At 40.2% G+C, this 20,857-nt stretch overlaps 1 protein-coding gene across 1 annotated transcript; it reads left to right on the forward strand.

Annotated features, from left to right (window-relative positions):
- The first annotated feature begins 17,287 nt into the window (after positions 1-17,287).
- On the forward strand, positions 17,288-20,131 carry LOC145119483 (GRAS family transcription factor). Its single transcript, XM_079055147.1, has one exon. It carries the CDS (start codon positions 18,025-18,027, stop codon positions 19,882-19,884), a length of 1,860 nt encoding a protein of 619 aa, XP_078911273.1. The 5' UTR covers positions 17,288-18,024; the 3' UTR covers positions 19,885-20,131.
- The last annotated feature ends 726 nt before the right edge of the window (positions 20,132-20,857 follow it).

Genomic DNA, 20,857 nt, shown 5'->3' on the forward strand with positions numbered 1-20,857 from the left:
TGTTACATCAACAGTGTTATTGCTACTTGATTCACTCTTGAACTTCCCATTCTTCAGCTATGGACAATTTCGCTTGAAATGCCCATTCTCCTTACAATTATAACATTTCGCATTTGATGAACCTTTAGACTTTGATTTTGAACATGATCCACTCTATTTCCCCCTGTCTTCTGTTTTTTCTCTCCCTACGAACAAACCGAAACTAGACACCTCCTCTCCAACCGAAACTTTTCTTTTCAGTTCCTTGGACACCATAGATTCCTTCACATCATTCATAGTGATCATTGTCTTACCATAGAGAATAGTATCAATAAAATTATCAAATGAGTTCAGAAGAGAACATAAAATAATGATAGCCTAATCTTCATCTTCAATCTTCACATCAACCCATTGTAGACCCAATATGATGTGATTGAAGTTATCCAGATGATATTTCACTTGGGTAATTTCAGACATTCTGAGAGTATACAACCTTTGATTCTGATACAACTTGTTCGTCTGTGAGTTGTTCTAGTACTTGTCACAAAGTTTATCCCAAAGCCCAGAAGCAGTTTTTTGATCTCACACAACACCAAATGCACTTGGAATGACTTAGAGAGAAATGATACACTTCTTGAAATCGGCTAGCCCTCACTTGTATGCTTAGTGACCGATTTTGGTGAATAACATGTAGCTTATATAGTGTGTTACAATTAGGGTTACACCATGTAAACCCTAATTGTCATGACTTTTCATTTCCATGACCTATGGGTTCTATAACCACCATGGAGCATCCTATGGGTTTTAGCCCAACTTGATAATCCATGAAGCATTAGCCCACTATATAAGTATGGATGATTTACACAATCAGCCCATATATTTAATTAGTCTTCTTTTGATCACTTAATTAATTCCAAATTAATTCTTGATCAATACTAATTAAATAATACTATTAATATATTAGAACTTATAATATATTAATAAACCTTAAGTGTTATTTCTCTCATTATAGTCTATCCAAATGCATGATGCCATGCAACCCAAATGGACCATGCTAATCGGGTCAAGTACATTCCAGAAATAGTTATGAACTTAGACACCTAATCCAACTCTATGATCCGCTCGCACTTCCGACGCTCCTCCTTCATACACTCAACTTGATCCTCTCGGATCCGCTCCAAAAGTGTAGTCACCACCGTCATCCTCAAGCAAATGTCTCTGGTTGGGGCTGCCTTGCGGCTGAGCGCATCGGCCACAACGTTGGCCTTCCCCGGGTGGTAGAGGATCTCACAGTCGTAATCCTTCACCACATCCAGCCACCGACGCTCCCTCATGTTCAGATTTGGCTGATCCATGAGGTACCTCAAACTCTTGTGATCCGTGTATATGGTAAAATGGACCCCATAGAGGTAATGCCGCCAAATCTTGAGAGCGAAAACAACCGCCGCCAACTCCAGATCATGCGTCGGGTAGTTCGCCTCGTGAGGCTTCAGCTGCCTCGAGGCGTAAGCGATGACGTGCCCCCTCTGCATCAATATCGCACCCAAACCCGAGATGGACGCGTCACAGTACACTACAAAATCCTCTACGCCCTCTGGCAGGGCTAAGATCGGTGCCTCACACAATCTCTGTCTCAAAGCCTCAAACGTTGCTTGCTGCTCATACCCCCAGCGAAAGACAACGACCTTCTTCGTCAGCCGGGTCAAGGGTACTGCTATCTTGGAGAAGTCCTGAATAAACCTCCTGTAATAGCCTGCTAACCCAAGGAAACTCTGTATCTCAGATGGAGACTTCGGAACCTCCTATCTCATCATGGCTTCTACTTTGGCCGGGTCAACCAAAATCCCATTCTGGTTGACAAGGTGCCCCAGAAACTGCACCTCGCGCAACCAGAACTCACACTTGGAGAACTTGGCGTACAAGCTCTCCCTCCTCAGGGTATCCAAAACCTCTCGCATGTGCTCCCCATGTTGCTCCTGCGTCTTGGAGTAAACCAAGATGTCATTAATGAAGACGATCACAGACCGATCCAACATCGGTCTGCACACGCGGTTCATGAGGTCCATGAACGAGGAAGGAGCATTGGTGAGCCCCAAAGGGCATCACCACGAACTCGTAGTGGCCATAGCGAGTCCGGAAAGCAATCTTCTGCACATCCTCGTCTCTGATCCTCATCTGATGGTAGCCTGAACGAAGATCTATCTTGGAAAACCAAGATGCCCCCTGTTGTTGGTCGTAGAGATCATCAATCCTCGGGAGTGGGTAACGGTTCTTCACCGTTACCTTGTTCAGCTCCCGGTAGTCTATACACATCCGATACGACCCATCCTTTTTCTTCACAAATAGGATCGGGGCTCCCCAAGACGAACTGCTCGACCTAATGAATCCCTTGTCTAACAGCTCCTGCAGCTGTGTACACAACTTCTGCATCTCGGGAGGAGCCAACCGATATGGTTCCTTGGCTATCGGAGCCGCACCAGGGACTAGGTCGATCCTGAACTCCACCTGTCTCTCCACACCACTGGTACATCACTCACAGTCACATTACCCGCCTCCTGGGTATCCATAACGTAGGCGACATACCCTGCGCAACCTTGCTAAAGGTAGCGCCTAGCCCTCGCTGCTGAACACATAATTGGTCCATGCTGCGGCCTCTCGCCCTGAATCACCAGCTTTCCCCACTCGGGGTCCTGACACGTACTAACTACTGCACACAGTCGATCACCACGTCATTAGGGCTCTGCCAATCCGTGCCTATGATAACCTTGTTCCCACGCAACGGAATGGGAACCAAATCCACTAGGTATCGCTCGTCATACAACCTCAAGACCCAATCTCTGAAAACCTCTGATGCCCGGACAGATCGGTCGTCAGCAATCTCGACCTTTAGAGGACAGTCCAGCATCCCCGAAGACTCAAAAAACCTCTTGCTAAGTGCAAGGGAGACAAATGACCAGGTAGCCCCCGAATCGAATAACACCTAAACTAGGATACCGTTCACATGGAACGATCCTAAACAACGCACAAAACATAGCACATAAATATCATAAACGACATATAAAAGAGTTAAGGAGAAGAAAACATACCTGTCACCACAACCGGTGTGGCACGCGCCTCCTCGGTGGTGAGCTGGAAGGCTCGGCTCCTTGCCACTGGAGCATCTGTCTTTCCCTGTCGGCCATCGTGATCCGCAGGGTCGCGGGAGCTGGCACCGCCACTGGCACTCCTGATGTCAACCTCGGGCAGTTGGCCTTTTTATGTCCCTTCTGATTGCAATGGAAGCAAATCAGGTATGACGCCTGAAGGGTAGGGGTAGGGGCAGTACAAAGTGCCCAAGCTTGCCGCACTTATAGCAGCCCAATTATCCGAGTCTACAAACTCCCTCATGAATCTTGTCGTATTTCCCCCAGTGGCTCCGGCCCTGCTGGCCCTTCGACCTAGTGTCGGATCCCTTGGGTTTCTTCCACGAAACCCCAGTAATCTGCCTAGTCTCCGGCTTCTTCTTCCGGACGTGCTCAATGTCAATCTCCCTCTCTCTCGCTCTGGCTATCATGTCCTCCAAAGTCGGGCATGTTGAGTAGTTGACATGTTTCCGGATGTCAGCTCTCAACATATCATAGTACCGGGTCTTCCTCATCTCCTCGTCCCCTGCGTACTGAGGTACCAGTAAGGCCCTCTCCCTGAACTTAGTGGTAATCTCTGCCACCGACTCAGTCGTCTATCTCATGTCAAGAAACTCCTTGGCCAGCTGCTGAATCTCAACAACTAGCGCAAACTCAGCCCTAAACGTGGTCACAAATTCTGACCAGGTCATTGCCTCAATGGCTGGGGCTCCCAAAGAATCACTGACCGCCTCCCACAAATCTCGAGCTCGGTCTCTCAAACAACCTGTAGCATACCGGACCTTCGACCCCTCAGGGCAGAAGCTCGTCAACCGAGCAGACTCGATGTCTACGATCCACCTCCTGGCCATAATGGGGTCCTTCACCCCTGGAAGTCTGGCGCACCACATCCCCTGAAATCCTTGAAGGAGAGTGTGTGTGTCCCTGACTGGCCAGGTGCCATGTTACTCATGAACGCCCTGAAACGCTCCTCCATCAGCTCGATGATCCCTTCCTTGATCGACCCGAAAATCACCGGGGTCGCCTCAAGGATGCCTCTCGTGATCTCAGATGCGATGAACTCGCGTAGTCCGTCATCAACTAGCTCGAAACCTGCACCCGAACCTGAACCTGATCCTGAACCAGACCCTGAACCTCCTGCTTCGTGACGTGTCACCACCATTCTGAAACAAAACCATAATCATCAGGGTCATACATAACCTCGAGAGGTCTCACACATTCTACAAGTTCCCTGGTTCTATCTTGGCCCTCCTTGACTCGAGTCCGGATTCTCTGCTTTCAGTAGTACGGGCCCATACTACCTTCCACATCTATCCATACTTTCCTCAAGGATTGCCTTGACTTCACCAAGTCTCTTCTACTACTACTGCTCGCTGCACTAATCTCATCTTAGGCTTCCCTAGGGTAACTCTCTGACCTACTTTCCGCCATCAGCTGAATAAGAAATCACTGCTACCTTTACCTAACTAGCTCACGAATACCATTACATATCACTCAGAGCAGATAATTCTTATAATGAGAGGTCCTACCCTACAATGGTTGGACTCAAACAAGAGCTGCGAAATAGGGCTAGACCTAACATTCTGAAATTATTTAGTACTCGCAATATGTAACTTAACGTATTCGCTTACTAGTTAGTTAAAGATAACTAGAACTCCTAAAAGCACAAAGCAAGCAGCATTCGAGCATTGAGTAACAAAACCAAGCATATCCTATTCAGGCCATCATATCACTTACAAATCAGTACTAGCATGACTAATCAGTTCTAGCATGAAACTCAACAAGCACATATAACATGCACATAATGCATCTTCTTAGATCCTTAGCCCTAATCTAGCATGCAGTTCTCATACACATATAATAGGCATATAAGGCATCCTTCCTAGATCTTCAGCCCTAATCTAGCATGCATTTCTCATAATAATATCATATCATCACATAACATGTATGGGTATCTTGGGGAAAACTTACTTGATCTCGGACGATTGCACGCATCACACACCTTGTTCTTTCTCAAAACTCTTTATTCTAAATTTCAGAACAACTATTTTCTTGTAAAAATCTTTCGAACCCTCGATTTAAGTCCAGACACCCCCGAAGGTGTTCTCGAATCCCTCAAACCAAGGCTCTGATACCAACTTGTAACATCCCAAAAATCATGACCAAAAATTTCATTTTTGATATAGCAAATCATAAAACAATTTTAAGAAAATATCATCAAGTTATTTCATTCCATCAAAGCCAAATATCATATGTCTCAAAAGCATATCATAGTATAGTAACAATGTCAGAGTACAATCCCAAGAACATCATAGTACGGAAAATAGTGGTGTGATGTGCTCCTCACGTGCCGTCTCCTTTCCCTTCGAAGAAGAAGGACCTGAAACAAAAACTGTAAACTGTAAGCACAAAGCTTAGTGAGTTCCCCCATCATACCACATACCATATAACATACATACTGTCTAACTTATCCGGGTACTGGACTACCCCTTCGGTCTCTTTCAACCGCTAACTGCCTAACATATCAGGGTGCTGGTCTAACCCTTCGGTCCTATCGACCGATACCTAGCCTAGCATATCAGGGTGTTGGCATACCCCTTCGGTCGTTTCGGCCGGTACCTTGCCTAACATATCAGGGTGCTGGCCTACCCCATCGGTCCTTTCGACCGGTACTGGGGACTATTTCACCCCCTACTCTACCACATAGCATCCTAGTGTATAAACATATGATCATATACTGCCTAGCTTATCTAGGTGCTGACATACCCCTTCGGCCCTATCGACCGGTACTAGGGCCTATCCTACCCCTCCTATCACATATCACATAACATCATAGCATACTGGCACATAATCATAACAGATGGCGACATACCAGATAATTATCACAAAGACAATTATCCCTACTATAACTCTTACTAGTGGACCGACCTTGGTGCCTTAGACCCACTTCTACTGGAAGGTAACTCACCTCAATGTCGTGAAGTAGCTGAAGTGTCCTCGGTGCTAGGATCAACTCTCCTTAAACTCCTACACATAACATATCTTTTAATTACTCTTTCAAACTTATAACCCCTTTAAGGGTCAACTCTGGTCAATGGTAAAGTCAAAGGTCAGCACTCTGGTCAAAGTCAACCTTCTGTTCCAACTCAGCATCCTGGTTGACTCAACTCGCCGAGTTGGTCTGTCAACTCGTCGAGTTCCATGACTCAGGGAATCTCGAACTCGTGATCTAACTCGTCGAGTTACCATTTAACTCGCCGAGTTTCTCCTTATGACAGAATCAGGACTTTCTGTTTGAACTCGTCGAGTTCTTCCTTGGACTCGTCGGCTTCTCCTTCATACAAGTCGGGACATTTTCTCATCAACTCGCCGAGTCCATCCTCGAACTCGTCGAGTTCTTTGATCTTCCAGTCCTTAAACACGTCCAACTTGCTGAGTCATCTTCTAGAATCAACAAGTTTGCTCAGTAACAGTAAAGGTTGGGGAACCACGACCCAACTCGCCGACTCCTAAGAACGAATCGTCGAGTTCCACAAAGTCTAAATCCATACAGTCGATTTTAGTCGGGCTTAATGCATCCAAAACGTAGATCTGGCCTCCTAGGGTCGACATAACACATAAAGTTACAAACTTTACGTTCATGCATGGATTATCTAGCTCAAAAGGCCTTAAAATGAGGTTCACAAGTTGCATGGGACTCCCATGGCCATAAAGTTGGCACCTTTATGCCATGGATTCCCTCAAAGATTCCAGATTTGAAGTCTTAACCCCAAACATGCTTGCATCCATGAATGGTCCCATATTATGCTCTAAAAAGCCCTAAACTACACCATGAAGGGATCTAGTAAATGAATGGACAATGTATAAACTTTATACCTCAGATGAACTGGAAATGGAGCACAAACTCTGGATCTACTTGCTTCCTCTTGATCTCCCAAGCTTCCTCTTCCTTCTCAAGCTTCAAAACCACCAAAAACACACAATAATGGCTCAAGAACACTCAAAATGGGCTAGGGTTTCGTGACTGATGTTTGGAGGTGATGGAGGCTGAAGTTGAGGGCAGATAAAGTGTTTAAATAGGGTGAAAACCCTAAAAATTAGGGTTTCACTCTGGCAACCCTACTCGTCGAGTCAAGGCTCTCGACTCGTCGAGTAGATTTCGAGTCCCGCGTCTAAACTCCTCCCATTCCTACTCGACGAGTTTGGGGCCTCCAACTCGTCGAGTCCCTTTGTAAAAATGCATAATTCTTATTTAAAATATGTACCAGGAACCGGGCGTTACAATAATGTTACTTTATATTTTGAAGCATTGCCTTGAAATGGTGTATATGAAATTGTGATAGTTGTAGATAACTTAGGAAATAATGTGTTGCATATCAATTCGTCTAATGGTTTAGACAGGGAATGCTTGTGGTATTGTCGTCTTGGACATGTCAACAAGAAGCGCATAGCCCAACTCCAAAAGGATGGAGTATTGAAGTCATTTGACCTAAAGTCAAATGACACATGCGAATCTTGTTTACTTGGAAAGATGACTAAATCACCTTTCCCTGGTACTTGTGAAAGAGGTGAGGGATTGTTGGATCTCATACACACAGATGTGTGTGGGCCCTTCAGATCCACCACAAGGGATGATAACCGCTTCTATGTGACTTTTACCGATGATTATAGCAGATATGGGCATATCTACTTAATCAAGCACAAGTCGGAAACCTTTGAAAAGTTCAAAAAGTTTAAGCAATAAGTGGAGAATCAATTGGGTAGGAAGATAAAGATGCACAGATCTGATATGGGTGGTGAGTATCTTAGTATCGAGTTCCACGACTATCTTAAGGAATGTGGAATTGTTTCACAATTGACGCCACTTAGGACACCGCAGCTCAATGGTGTAGCTGAGAGGCGCAATCGAACTTTGTTGGACATGGTTCATTCCATGATGAGTCGAGCTTCGTTACCTATCTCGTTTTGGGGGTAAGCCTTACAGATTGCCGCCCATATCCTTAATCTAGTCCCAACTAGGAAGGTTGCCAAAACACCTCACGAAATGTATACATGGAAGGTTCCCTCGTTGGCACATATCAAGTTTTGGGGTTGCGAGGCTTTCGTAAGACGAGAGACTCACGACAAGCTTGAACCTCACAGTGAGCGGTGTATTTTCATCGGATACCCACATAAATCTTTTGGATATCTTTTCTACAGACTTAATGACAATGTGCTCTTCGTAGCAAGGAGAGGGGTTTTCCGCGAGAGGGAACTCATATACCAAGAAGACAGAGGGAGGCAAATTGATCTTGAAGAGCTTCAAGAGTCAAGCGGTGAAGGAACCTCTAACACTAGCACTCAACCTGAGGAAGAGATTCTTGTTGAACCAGTTGACGAGTCCTTACCTCTGAGACGTTCCAGTAGAGTTAGTGTTCCACCTGTGTTGTATGGTTTCCATATGACTGCTGAAGGTGATACGTTTATCAGTGATACTACACTGATAAATTTGGATGAACCTAACAACAACAAGAAAGGCATGGCGGGCCCGGAGTCTACAAAATGGAAGGAGACAATGGACAGCGAGATTCAGTCCCTGTATAACAATCAAGTTTGGAACTTGGTTGACAATGTACTGGGTCGTAAGACGGTCGGATGCAAGTGGATCTTCTAGAAAAAGACCAACATGGATGGGAAAGTGAACACGTTCAAGGCACGAGTGGTTGCAAAAGGATTTACTCAAACCCCGGGGGTTGACTATGATGGGACCTTCTCACCAGTGGCCAATATCAAGTCTATAAGGGTTATGCTGTCCATAGCTGCGTTTCATGATTATGAAATATGACAGATGGATGTCAAAACTGCTTTCCTTAATGGGAAGTTGGCTGAAGATGTTTACATGTGTCAGCCAGAGGGTTTTGTAGACGCAAAGTACCCTAATAGAATGTGCAAGCTTGAGAAATCCATCTATGGATTAAAGCAAGCGTCTCGCAGATGGAATATTTGTTTCGATGAGAAAGTCAAAGAGTTTAGATTTTCGAAAAAAGACGATGAGTCATGTGTATATGTCAAGGCTAGTGGGAGTATAGTTAGCTTTCTAGTTTTGTATGTTGATGACATACTGCTCATAGGAAGCGACATCCCGACCTTGCAGGAGGTTAAGTCCTGGATTGGGAAGTGTTTCGCTATGAAGGATCTAGGGGAAGCTGCTTACATTCTGGGGATAAGGATTTATAGAAATAGAAATAGGAGACTAATAGGACTTAGTCAAAGTACTTACTTGGACAAGGTGCTGAAACGTTTTAGCATGGAGAATTCCAAGAAAGGGGAACTCCCAATCCAATGCAATACCAAGCTGAGTAAGACTCAGAGTCCGAGTACCGATGCCGAGATAGCGGAAATGAGTCGAGTGTCATATGCTTCTGCCGTTGGCTCGATCATGTACGCTATGACATGTACTCGCCTTGATGTTGCTTTTACGTTGAGCATGGTTAGCCGATATCAAGGGAACGCGGGTAGAGCTCATTGGACAACAGTTAAGAACATTCTTAAGTACCTGCGAAGGACTAAGGACTGGGTCCTTACACGTGGTGGGAGTGATGACTTCAGAGTGACAGGGTATAGTGACGCCAGCTTTCAGACCGACAGATATAACTTCTGCTCTCAGTCAGGCTGGGTATTTACCCTAAATGGAGGAGCAGTTACTTGGAAAAGTTCTAAGCAGGAGACCGTGGCTGATTCAACGTGTGAATCAGAGTACATAGGAGCAAGTGAAGCGTCGCAGGAGACAATATGGTTGAAGAACTTCATTGGAGACCCAGCCATAAAGGAGCCTATGGAGATTTTTGTGATAACGAAGGAGCGGTTGCCTTAACCAAGGAACCAAGGGATCACGATATGTATGGTATGTGGTATTTTGGTGAACTCACTAAGCTTTGTGCTTACGATTTTCAGTTTATGTTTCAGGTACTTCCGAGTCGAAGAGGAAGAGCTCGGGTTGATCGCATTACACACACCATGATATTCTGCTTATTTGATTCTGATGTACTTTTAGGATGTTTATGGATACTCTCTAAATACTTTATGGGTTGAGAAACATGTTTGGTTGATGGTTTACTTAATATAAAAACAATTTTTTTTGGTTTTGAGTTTTGGGATGTTACATCAACAGTGTTATTGCTACTTGATTCACTCTTGAACTTCCCATTCTTCAGCTATGGACAATTTCGCTTGAAATGCCCATTCTCCTTACAATTATAACATTTCGCATTTGATGAACCTTTAGACTTTGATTTTGAACATGATCCACTCTATTTCCCCCTGTCTTCTGTTTTTTCTCTCCCTACGAACAAACCGAAACTAGACACCTCCTCTCCAACCGAAACTTTTCTTTTCAGTTCCTTGGACACCATAGATTCCTTCACATCATTCATAGTGATCATTGTCTTACCATAGAGAATAGTATCAATAAAATTATCAAATGAGTTCAGAAGAGAACATAAAATAATGATAGCCTAATCTTCATCTTCAATCTTCACATCAACCCATTGTAGACCCAATATGATGTGATTGAAGTTATCCAGATGATATTTCACTTGGGTAATTTCAGACATTCTGAGAGTATACAACCTTTGATTCTGATACAACTTGTTCGTCTGTGAGTTGTTCTAGTACTTGTCACAAAGTTTATCCCAAAGCCCAGAAGCAGTTTTTTGATCCACGTCCTCCCTTAGCGCAGGTTTATATCGATCGGATACACTTCAAGTATAATGAACAAAGAAAGAATTAACTAAACCAAATAACGAATAGAAAAAGTAAAGAACACGAATTAATCACAAAGATTTCTTTCACCAAGAAATGGGTTGTTCTCACAAAGAGAATGAATGTCACAAAGACGGTCACAGAGATGACTCCATTAGGTTTTTACCCTAATATTGAATATATACTAAAGTATACTAGTATATACCTTTAATCAAGGGATTGTATCTAATCTACATATAAACAGATCCTTATCACCAAGATATTGGATCCACTATCTATTCTTTACATATTCGTATAATTTCCTGATATACAAAGATTACATAAGATTACTTTCTAGACGCTGACATTGATAAGGTCTTGAGGCGTTGGCGCTAATACTGATGTTGGCGTTGGCGCTGGCGGTCAGCGTGTAAACTGTTTGACTCATCAGATCATAAGGTGTGACCTTACAATCTCCCCCTATCTGATGATTTCAAAACTAATATTCTTCATAGGAGTCATCAAAAGAACCATTGTAGAATTTATCAGCTTCTTTCAAGATTTCAGGCTTTATCCACCTGAATTCATCAATTTGAAGATCTTTCAATATTTTGCTTAGCTCAAGAGAAATCAGCACACAATATCCTCTTTCAAGTTCTACATGACAAATTCCCTCCATGCGAAGGTGCAATAAATGCTCAGTGGGTGGGAAGATCATCACTGCGTTGAAAAAACATGTTGTTTTGACTATCAAGATAGAAAATACCATGTTCTGGTTCTCGAATGAACATGTGTTGAACTAGTTCAACACCCACTTGCAGTTTGTTGTTGATGTAGCGAGTGCCATACAGAAGAAGAAACTTAGTATATCTGGACATTCTGGGGGTGCTTGTTCAGTTGTTCTTCATGAAGTGGATGGTCTAAATGGACCAGCTGATTGCATAAGATTCAACTTTTTAACTTTCTTAAGTAGCTTCTGAATCGCTAATTTCACCTCTTATGCATGATTACCTTTATGTTTGTCAATAATCTCCTAAATTTGTATTCACTCACTGTAACCAAATTTGACTAGCTCACGAGAAAGCACAACCTCAGTGTATTCATACCCAGTCTTCTTCCTGACCAAATAAAGCTTCAATGACTCGTTCTTTGGTTTAGTGCAACTTACCCTGATGATAGGATCAAGTTTTGATCTACGAGCCAGAACATCTCCAAACTTCTTTTTATCGATCCTGTCATTCAGCTCAGAAACCCTATGATGTTTGTCCATAATATTGTTGAACAAATGAATGTTTTTTTTTAACATTGGAGCTTTAGACATCATCACTTTCATCAATGGAAGCAATAGTTTGAGCAAGTTTAATGGACCATAGCTCTTCTCTTATCGCTCGAACAGTGGCATTATGCTCCATCATAATTTTTATAACTTCCTCAATAGCTATATATCCTATTCTTTAGCTAAATCATTCAGGTAAACAGTGAGCTTGCTTTTCTTAAAAGGAGGAGGGGCCGAAGGATCACTAACAATAGAAGAGCTTCCATCTTCAGTGTCATTGTCTCCCCTGAGAAGGAAGCCTTCCTTTTTCTAGGATTGAGTTGTCAATCCTCAGATTCCATGTCATTGTGGGTTCCATAAGGAATCACCCCCTCAAAATATGAATCAGGGTAAATAACACACAAAGGAATAACAACTTGTGCCATAAACCCCACGTCGAGAAACCCTTCATAGTTATTAGTCTCAGATTGATCACCAACAACTGCGATAGGTTGATTATCATTTTTTGCATCAACGTTTGGAATTTTTCTCTCTTGTTTACTTACAACAATTTCCTTTTGATTATCATCCATTCCCGATTCAATCACTAGAGATGGAGTTGTTGCAATCACCATTTGCTGATTATTGCTCCCTTGACTATTCTCCTCCTTTTTGGCATCATCAGTTTGGGGAGGGGAACCAAGTGGTGGAGAAGGAGTGCGAGGAGGGGGATGAGATGGTGAAGGAGGATGTGGAGGTGGATTTGATGATGAAGGTGGAGGTGGAGGATTATCACCTGGAGAATTTGGAGGAGTATCTTCAATAATTGTATCATCATCATCACACAAGGTCATAATACGTTTTATATTAGCCACATACTTTTATACTCTAGTCAGTATTTCTACCAACAATTGATTTATCCGCACCAATAGAGAGAGTTGAGAGCACAATAGTTTGTAAGTTGGAGCTGTTTTCCCCCTGATAAAAAGAAAAAGTTTGAATAGGTGTTGGCATAGGAGGAACAGGTTCAGCTTAATGAGAGGGAGACGCTGATCTTGGAGAAATCACATCTTGGATCAGTGGATCAGTAGTTTCCACTTGAAGTGATTTGATCCACGCTGTACAACATCATCTGCAAAGGGAGTGGATGAAGAAGTATATGAGAATAAAATGTGCTTGTTCAATCTTGGGGGAGAATTCATTCCCTGAACAGAGGCTTCTCCTTTATCAGTGGCAAGTTCATCTTCTTCATCTTCAACATCTTCTTCATCATCAACTTCTTCTTCATCATTAGTGCATTATTCATCATCAAATCCTTCCTCGTTATCTTCATCATCATCCTCTTCTTCAGAGTAAGAGGATTCAACACTGTAGGGGTTTGCAATCCAGTTTGACATTCTCTAGGTAATATGCATATCACCATCAGAAGGAGCAGCGTTCATGATCTTTGAGGAGATGGATGGGATTGGAATGATGTCTCCATGATTAACGTTGGAACCTTCTTCATCACAAGCCAAAATCATTCCAAGCCGACGGGGATAAGGAACATATGATGGCTTCTTGTTCCCAATGATACAATCATTCGACTGATCAAGAAAGAGTTGAGAAAAATCCAATTTTTTGTTGCACACCATGGAATACAAAATTATTTGCTAAAAAGATTCAAATGATCTAAGCTCCCAGTCTTATGTCCAAGGCATTTACCAACTACCTCCGATAGGTACTTCCACCCTACAACAAAACATTGATGAATAGTGTATTTGGATGGATCACGAGAAGTGCCCTGCGGGAAAAGTTATACCCTAATGTTTCACGAATGGACTTGCATTTTCTTCTAATGGAATTTTAGATTAATTTTCTAACCGAGGAAGACGAAGAGCAGTTTGAAAAGATTCCACATCAATAGTAACCATAGATTCACCATCTCCAATGGTTCCATGGTTTGAGCACTAGAATCAACAGAGCATGAATAATAGAACTCACATACTTGTTTTGGGTAGAATGGTTCTGGGAAGTCGCAGAAGGTGGCACAATATCCTTCATGATTGGCTCAACATCTCCCAAACGTGGCGCAACTTCTCCATGATGGCTCAACTTCTCCATGTTCGTCCAACATCTTCACCTGGCTCAACATCTTCACTTGGCTCAACCTCTTCACGTGGCTCAACATGTTGGACCATGTTACTCCATGTTGCTCCAAGCCACTCCAAGTTGCTCCAACCCCCCTTTTAAATGATCCGTTCATTTGACACTTGATTCGTTCCTTTGTTAGATGGTCCAAAGCCATCTCAGATGATCCATTCCTTTGTTACATGGTCCATGAACCTCAAGTGCTCTATTGAGTTCTAAGTGCTCCAAATGCTCCATGAGAATGCTCTAAATGCTCGAGTCACATTTAACAGAGGGGCTTACGACACCGACCATCTCACGATGAGTCGTAAATATCTACGAGCTTCGAACAAAAAAGAAACAAGTGTCTCACATTTTCTTGATCTGAACCACATATAGGACACATAATAGAGTCTAAATAAATACTTTTCAAAAGGTTAATAAAGGTCAGAATCATGTTTAACATACCTTACAAAGTAAGACATTGAGCTCGAAGGAAAACCAAGTGGTCCACAACGATACACTCAACCTTTTACTTTATTTTTATTTTCCAAGAAAACCCACATTTTTTTTTATTTTTCAATCTGAAAAAACTAGACAGGATTTATTTCGGAAAAAACTATTAAAATTGTCAAATCAAAAAAAATATAAATAAAATTAAGGATTTTTAGAAAAAAAAAGAGTTGACAGGAAAAAAACACGATATACAAACTATTTTATAATATTAACCTTAAAATAATTCTTTAGCAAAACTTTATGTTTTTCAATTATGTATTTAAATGTTTTATTTATGTTATTTATAATTGTTTATCAATGTTATGCCTTAATGACTTAATATCTTATACTATTAATGCTTAATGTGTTAGGCTATTCGGAGTGACTCGCTAAGAGGGAGTTGCCACCAGTCTCGCCAAACACCGCCCCTTAGTTTGCGCTAAGAGGGCTTGCCAAGAAGACTCGACAGCTGACTAACAAGAGAAGAGGGGAGAGGGAAAGTTCGAAGGAGTGTTTTCATTGGCCGACTCTATTTTTCTTTTTCTTTTTTAATTTTTCTTTTTCCAAAATGAACCTTATTAAACTTATATACTACCACTCTCCAATTTTTACTATACACAAATGAATAAGCCTAAATGACAAAAGACACTAAAAACTAAAAATGTATATTACAACATACTAATCATGTTATCAGTAATCATGTTATCCGTCCCTAAGACCATCTCCTATCGACCACTAAAATTGTGTTTTGCAGGTGAAAATCTCTCAAATCGACCTAGAAATTGAATGGCAAAATGGTGTAAATAAACAATGACACACCAAATTTGGCGGTCTACTGTTCACTCCGGCAAAATGAAGATATTAATATTATATGGGATTTAGTATTTTTGGCATGAAAACCCATCATGGGTGGAAACAGTCTTCTGTAAGAACTAGAAAGAAAGATTGTTTTTATTAAAAATAATTAATAAGATATAAAAGTAAGTTTTTATATATAAGTGTTAGTGGATGGTTGGATTGGAACCTCTATTTTGATGTTAAAATAACACCGTTTTAGTGTTTTTATTTTTCTGGAGGCTATGGTTGGAGTTGCTATAAGTGGTTAGACGTGTGTTCCAAAACATGGAATCCAAATTCGAGGTGAAAGAATTGATCAAATGACTTGGATGGAGTGATTCTTTAAAATAGAAAAGATATGTTTCAACTTTCAACTCATATAAGACAAATAAAAAAATCAAATAATTATTTATTTTTATTTTCTGAACAATAAATCTAATCTATTTTTAAATTATTTCTTAGTTTTATCTGTGTCTACAATGATACTTAAACTCAAGACCTAAACAAGAGAGGACACCATCTCATACCGTTGAGCTAGAAGTTTTTTGATATGAAATTATTATTTATTGATTTCAGTAAGCCCTTTGATATCAAATCATTATTTATTGATTTCATTAAATTCATGTTTTGTGGGTAGTTTCTAGATATTTGATAAATAATAGCAATATAACTTTGCCGGATAATAATTTTTTTTTATATAATTTTAGTTATTTTTTACAAGGTTTATAGTTAAATTTAATTTATAGTTCAAGTAATCCTATGCCATCTGGCTATTGATTTGAATGTTCAAAAACCATTAAAGTCATTTCCTTTTAATATATCTACTATGTATCATTGAAATGTCTCGAATATCGTACTCATAATTATTTATGCCACTTATCTAATGTGTAACTCACATTAGGGCGTATTTGACAACGAATATTTGGGAGCTTTTAGTTTTGGCTTTTAACAAAAAACTCGATTTAAAAAATATTATTCGTTTAGTAGTACTAACGTTTAACTTTTAGTTTAAACAAATAGCTAAAAATTTAAAAACTATTTCATTTAGTGTTTTAAAAAAACTATTAAGCTTTAATAATCAATTTCTATAAGTGCCCTAAAAATTATATTTAATTTTATCAAACATTTATATAATAAATAAAAATTATAGTTTCTTGCTACTAGCTACGATCTAGATGGTCATTTTGAGTATTTTGGATTGTAATGTTTGACGGTTATTTTGATAATAACTCTTCAAAAAGTTAAGTTATTAGTCTAAATGCTCGACAATCATATGGTATTTTTTGTGATATTCTTTTTTTTTTTCTTGATTGATTTAATATTTGACTAAACTCCAAATATTTACACCCCAAAGTAAAACAAAATTATAGATCATAATCAATCTTAATAACATACATAATCAATCTTAATAACATATAATTATGGTTCTTAAGCGATGAATATGTTAAGAATATTAGATACGATATCATTGTTCCTTTTATCCAACGGTCAATTCAAACGGATATCAGGAGGCAACCACGTGACGCCCTTACGTGCATTTCATCAAAAGAAAATCCTCGAAACACACCCCCACCACGTCACTTCCGTACACCACCTTCTTCCCTCAACGGTCATATTAACCCCACCACAACGGTCATATTCACCCTCACCACTATTCTCCACCGTCGGATCTCCATCCTAGGGTCCAAAACCACCGCATCCCTCTGCCAAAAACAAAGGAAAAACAACACCCTGGTTTTCTGATTTATATAAGAAAAATCTTATATGTGTGCATGATTTTTTTGGGTAGTGTTACTGTTGCGTAGTTGAGAGAGAGTGAGTGAGAGAGGAGAGGAGAGGAGAGAAAAAAACACAATCTTTTCGTCTTTTAATCTACAAATCTTGATTTTTTTCACGATTCAAATGATGGGGTTTTTATAAAGATTCATAAACTTCTTATTTTTACATTAGGGTCTTTGAAATCGTTAGGAATGATTCAATTCTTTTTCATTAGGGTTTAAATTTGTTTAAAAAAATCTGGGTTTTTGATAAAGATCACTATGGAGTTCTTCAAACTGTCAATGGCTGGAATGTGTTGTTCAAAATCTGGATCTTTCTTGAGTTTTGGGTTTGAACAAGTTATGGCGGCGGTTGAATTACATTCATGGTAAAGATTTCTTCATCCATCATCATCTCCCCAGAGTGTGTGTTTTTCGGAATCCGATGATCATTTTGAGGTAAACTTTTTAAATTTTCTTACATCAAATTCTTTGATTCTTTTCAATTGCTCATACACATTTCACATTCTTATTCTTTATTGCACATACATTCATACGTTTTTATTCAATTCATTGGATTCCATTTTTTAAAACCCTTTTTTTTGTTTCTTTTAACTACACACACTCTCTCATTTTCTTGATTTCTTTTCACAAACATTTATAATTTGACTGAATTTGATTTATACATATCTATATATTTATATTTATATACACGAGAGCGAAAGTGAAGAACTTTGGAAGGTTTTAAAGAATGTTGGCTGGGTGTTCTTCTTCTACATTTAGTAACTTCCCTTCAATGAGCACACAAAGATTGGATTTGCCATGCAATACTAACTTCCCTCGTAAAGAATCAACAAGATCGCAGCCAGTTATTAGACCTGTGGGCCCTATATCACTCGACAACAACAACAACACAATAGAAGCAAGAACAACCAACTGTTCACTTAAGCACACTGTGGTAGAAAAAAAGAACGATATCTGGGATAACAGAAACAAAGGGTTAAAAAGACTTTACGAAGATGAACAAGATGAATCTTTTCGAGCTAAGAGGAAAAGGGGTTGCAGTAAAGTCGAAGAATTCGGTGAAAATGAAGATAATTTTTGGTTTAGCAAACAGGGGTTCGTTCTTGATCCTTCTGCAACTTCACTTCCGTTTTCGCCTCAGTTAAGAACCAGTCCATGGAGTTTTGTGAATGAATTAGCGGATTTTGGTGAAAGGGGAGTTTCGTCAGGAAGCCATAGACAGAGGGTTGTGAATGAAACGTCATCGGGGTCGGGATCGAGGAGTAGTTCGCCGGAAAGTCATCGGAGTTTGGATGTAGGAGGTACGAACGGCGTAGGTGCACCAAACCCTAATCAAAGTTTGGATTTATTAGCGATTGGGAACACGAACCATGATGAAGAAGTTGGATTTGAGCTTATAAGTTTGCTTTTAGCTTGTTTGGAAGCAATCGGCGTTAAGAACATAGCTACAATTAACCATTTCATTTCAAAATTAGGCGAATTAGCGTCTCCGAGAGGCGATTCTTCAATCTCCAGACTTGCTGCTTATTACACAGAAGCTTTAGCTTTAAGGGTTTCGAGAATTTGGCCGAATATTTTCCAGATTTCTATTCCTAGAGAGATTAATCAGGTCGAAGAAGAGAATGGAACAGCTTTACGTCTCTTGAATCAAGCAACCCCAATTCCTAAATTCATCCATTTCACGTCAAACGAGATTCTGCTAAGATCGTTTCAAGGGAAAGATAAAGTTCATGTTATAGATTTTGACGTAAAGCAAGGTCTTCAATGGCCGAGCTTTTTTCAGAGTTTAGCTTCCATGAACAACCCTCCGAGCCACGTCAGAATCACCGGCGTCGGAGAATCTAAACAGGATCTCATCGAGACGGGAGCTCGGCTTTCCGGATTCGCCGAGGCCTTAAACCTAGAATTTGAATTCCATCCGGTTGTTGATAGATTAGAAGATGTGAGACTGTGGATGCTTCATGTTAAAGAAGGCGAAACTGTAGCAGTAAATTGCGTCTTACAGCTTCACAAAATGCTGTACGACGCCACCGGCGGCGCTCTTAGAGACTTTTTCCGGCTAATTCGAAGCACAAACCCTAGCGTTGTGGTGATGGCGGAGCAAGAATCCGAGCATAACGACGCTGTTTTGGAAAAGAGAGTATCGAATTCATTGAAGTATTATTCTGCTATCTTTGACTGTATCGATTCTGTGTTTCCATTACAAAGTCACTCTCGGATCAAAATCGAAGAATCCTTCGGACGTGAAATCAGAAACATAATCGCGTGCGAAGGGCTTGAGAGATTCGAGAGGCACGTTGGGTTTGATCAGTGGTGGCGGTCGATGGCGGAGCTCGGCGGATTCAGAAGCGTGGAGATCAGCGAGAGGGAGTTTCTACAGAGCCAAATGATACTGAAAATGTATGATCATCCATTTGGTCCGAATTCCTTCAAAGTGGAGAAGCAGCAGCAGAGGCGGGTGTCTGATGGCGGTGCCGCCGCCGGTGTTACTCTGAGCTGGTCTGATCAGCCTCTTTACACCGTGTCGGCGTGGGTCCCATCGGATGTCGCCGGAAGTTCGTCGGCGTATCAGCAAGCAGCAGCGTGATGTTGAAGAAGAACAGTTAGGAGGTCAGATTGTTGGGTATAAAGTTAACAATTCTTTGTAGGGGGTAAAAATGTCATTTAGATCATTCTTTCATTCATTTGTTGCAGATAGAAATTTCATATTTGTTTAAAGAAAGAGTCAATTTTTTTATATAGACATTTGAGGGTAGATGATTGCCATTCAATTGTAGTTCTTGGAGTCATTTTATTTTCTTATTTATTGATTATTATTCAAAGTGATTTATTTATTTAACGTGATTTATTTATCCAATATTTCCTCTTTCATTATAGTTTTATATTGGAGTTTTTGTGAAATTTATGAAGGGAGGTCTGTATAATGTGAAAGCAAATAGTTATCTATCTAAATAATCAAATAAGTGACACGAGTTATGGTTTATCCTAACATTATATAAAACCTATCACAAATATCAAATAATTGATTTACGAGAAATTAAATATCATTCTACAATTTTTTCCTATTTATCCTCCTACCGATGACAAGTGGATTAAAACATTATTAAAAAAAATTAAATATGAGACATGTCATCTTTTGATATATAAAAGAATGGTAAAAAAAAATTATTTGAGGATATTTAATTTCTCTTTATTCATATAAGAGAAACACTTTGTTTGTTTGTTTGTTTTTTTAAAGTTTTTTTTAGAGATAAAACATTTAAATGTTTGAATATGTATGATGTTATAACAAGGTTGTCAAGATTGGGATCTTAGTCAAGGTCGTTTTACGTTTACATGGTCGTGATCATAAGATCGGATCAGAATCCAAAGATCTTATAAAAATTAACTATTATTAGAATTTGCTCGCAAGATATACATTATCAATTGATTTTGATTAAAACAATGATAGTGGAATCAACTATAACTTTTAAGCATGAAGTATAATTTGTGTTGCTACAAAAGTACAAACCGTAAAAATTAAGAAGAAATCATATTAACTAGAAAAAAAAAAGAACAAT

The sequence above is a fragment of the Lactuca virosa genome, chromosome 6, assembly GCF_052849685.1.
Source record: "Lactuca virosa cultivar CGN04683 chromosome 6, Lactuca_virosa_CGN04683_v6, whole genome shotgun sequence".
Taxonomy (NCBI): domain Eukaryota; kingdom Viridiplantae; phylum Streptophyta; class Magnoliopsida; order Asterales; family Asteraceae; genus Lactuca; species Lactuca virosa.

Coding starts and splice junctions, on each gene's coding strand:
- LOC145119483 (XM_079055147.1), top strand. CDS start 18,025: ATGTTGGCTGGGTGTTCTTCTTCTACATTTAGTAACTTCCCTTCAATG.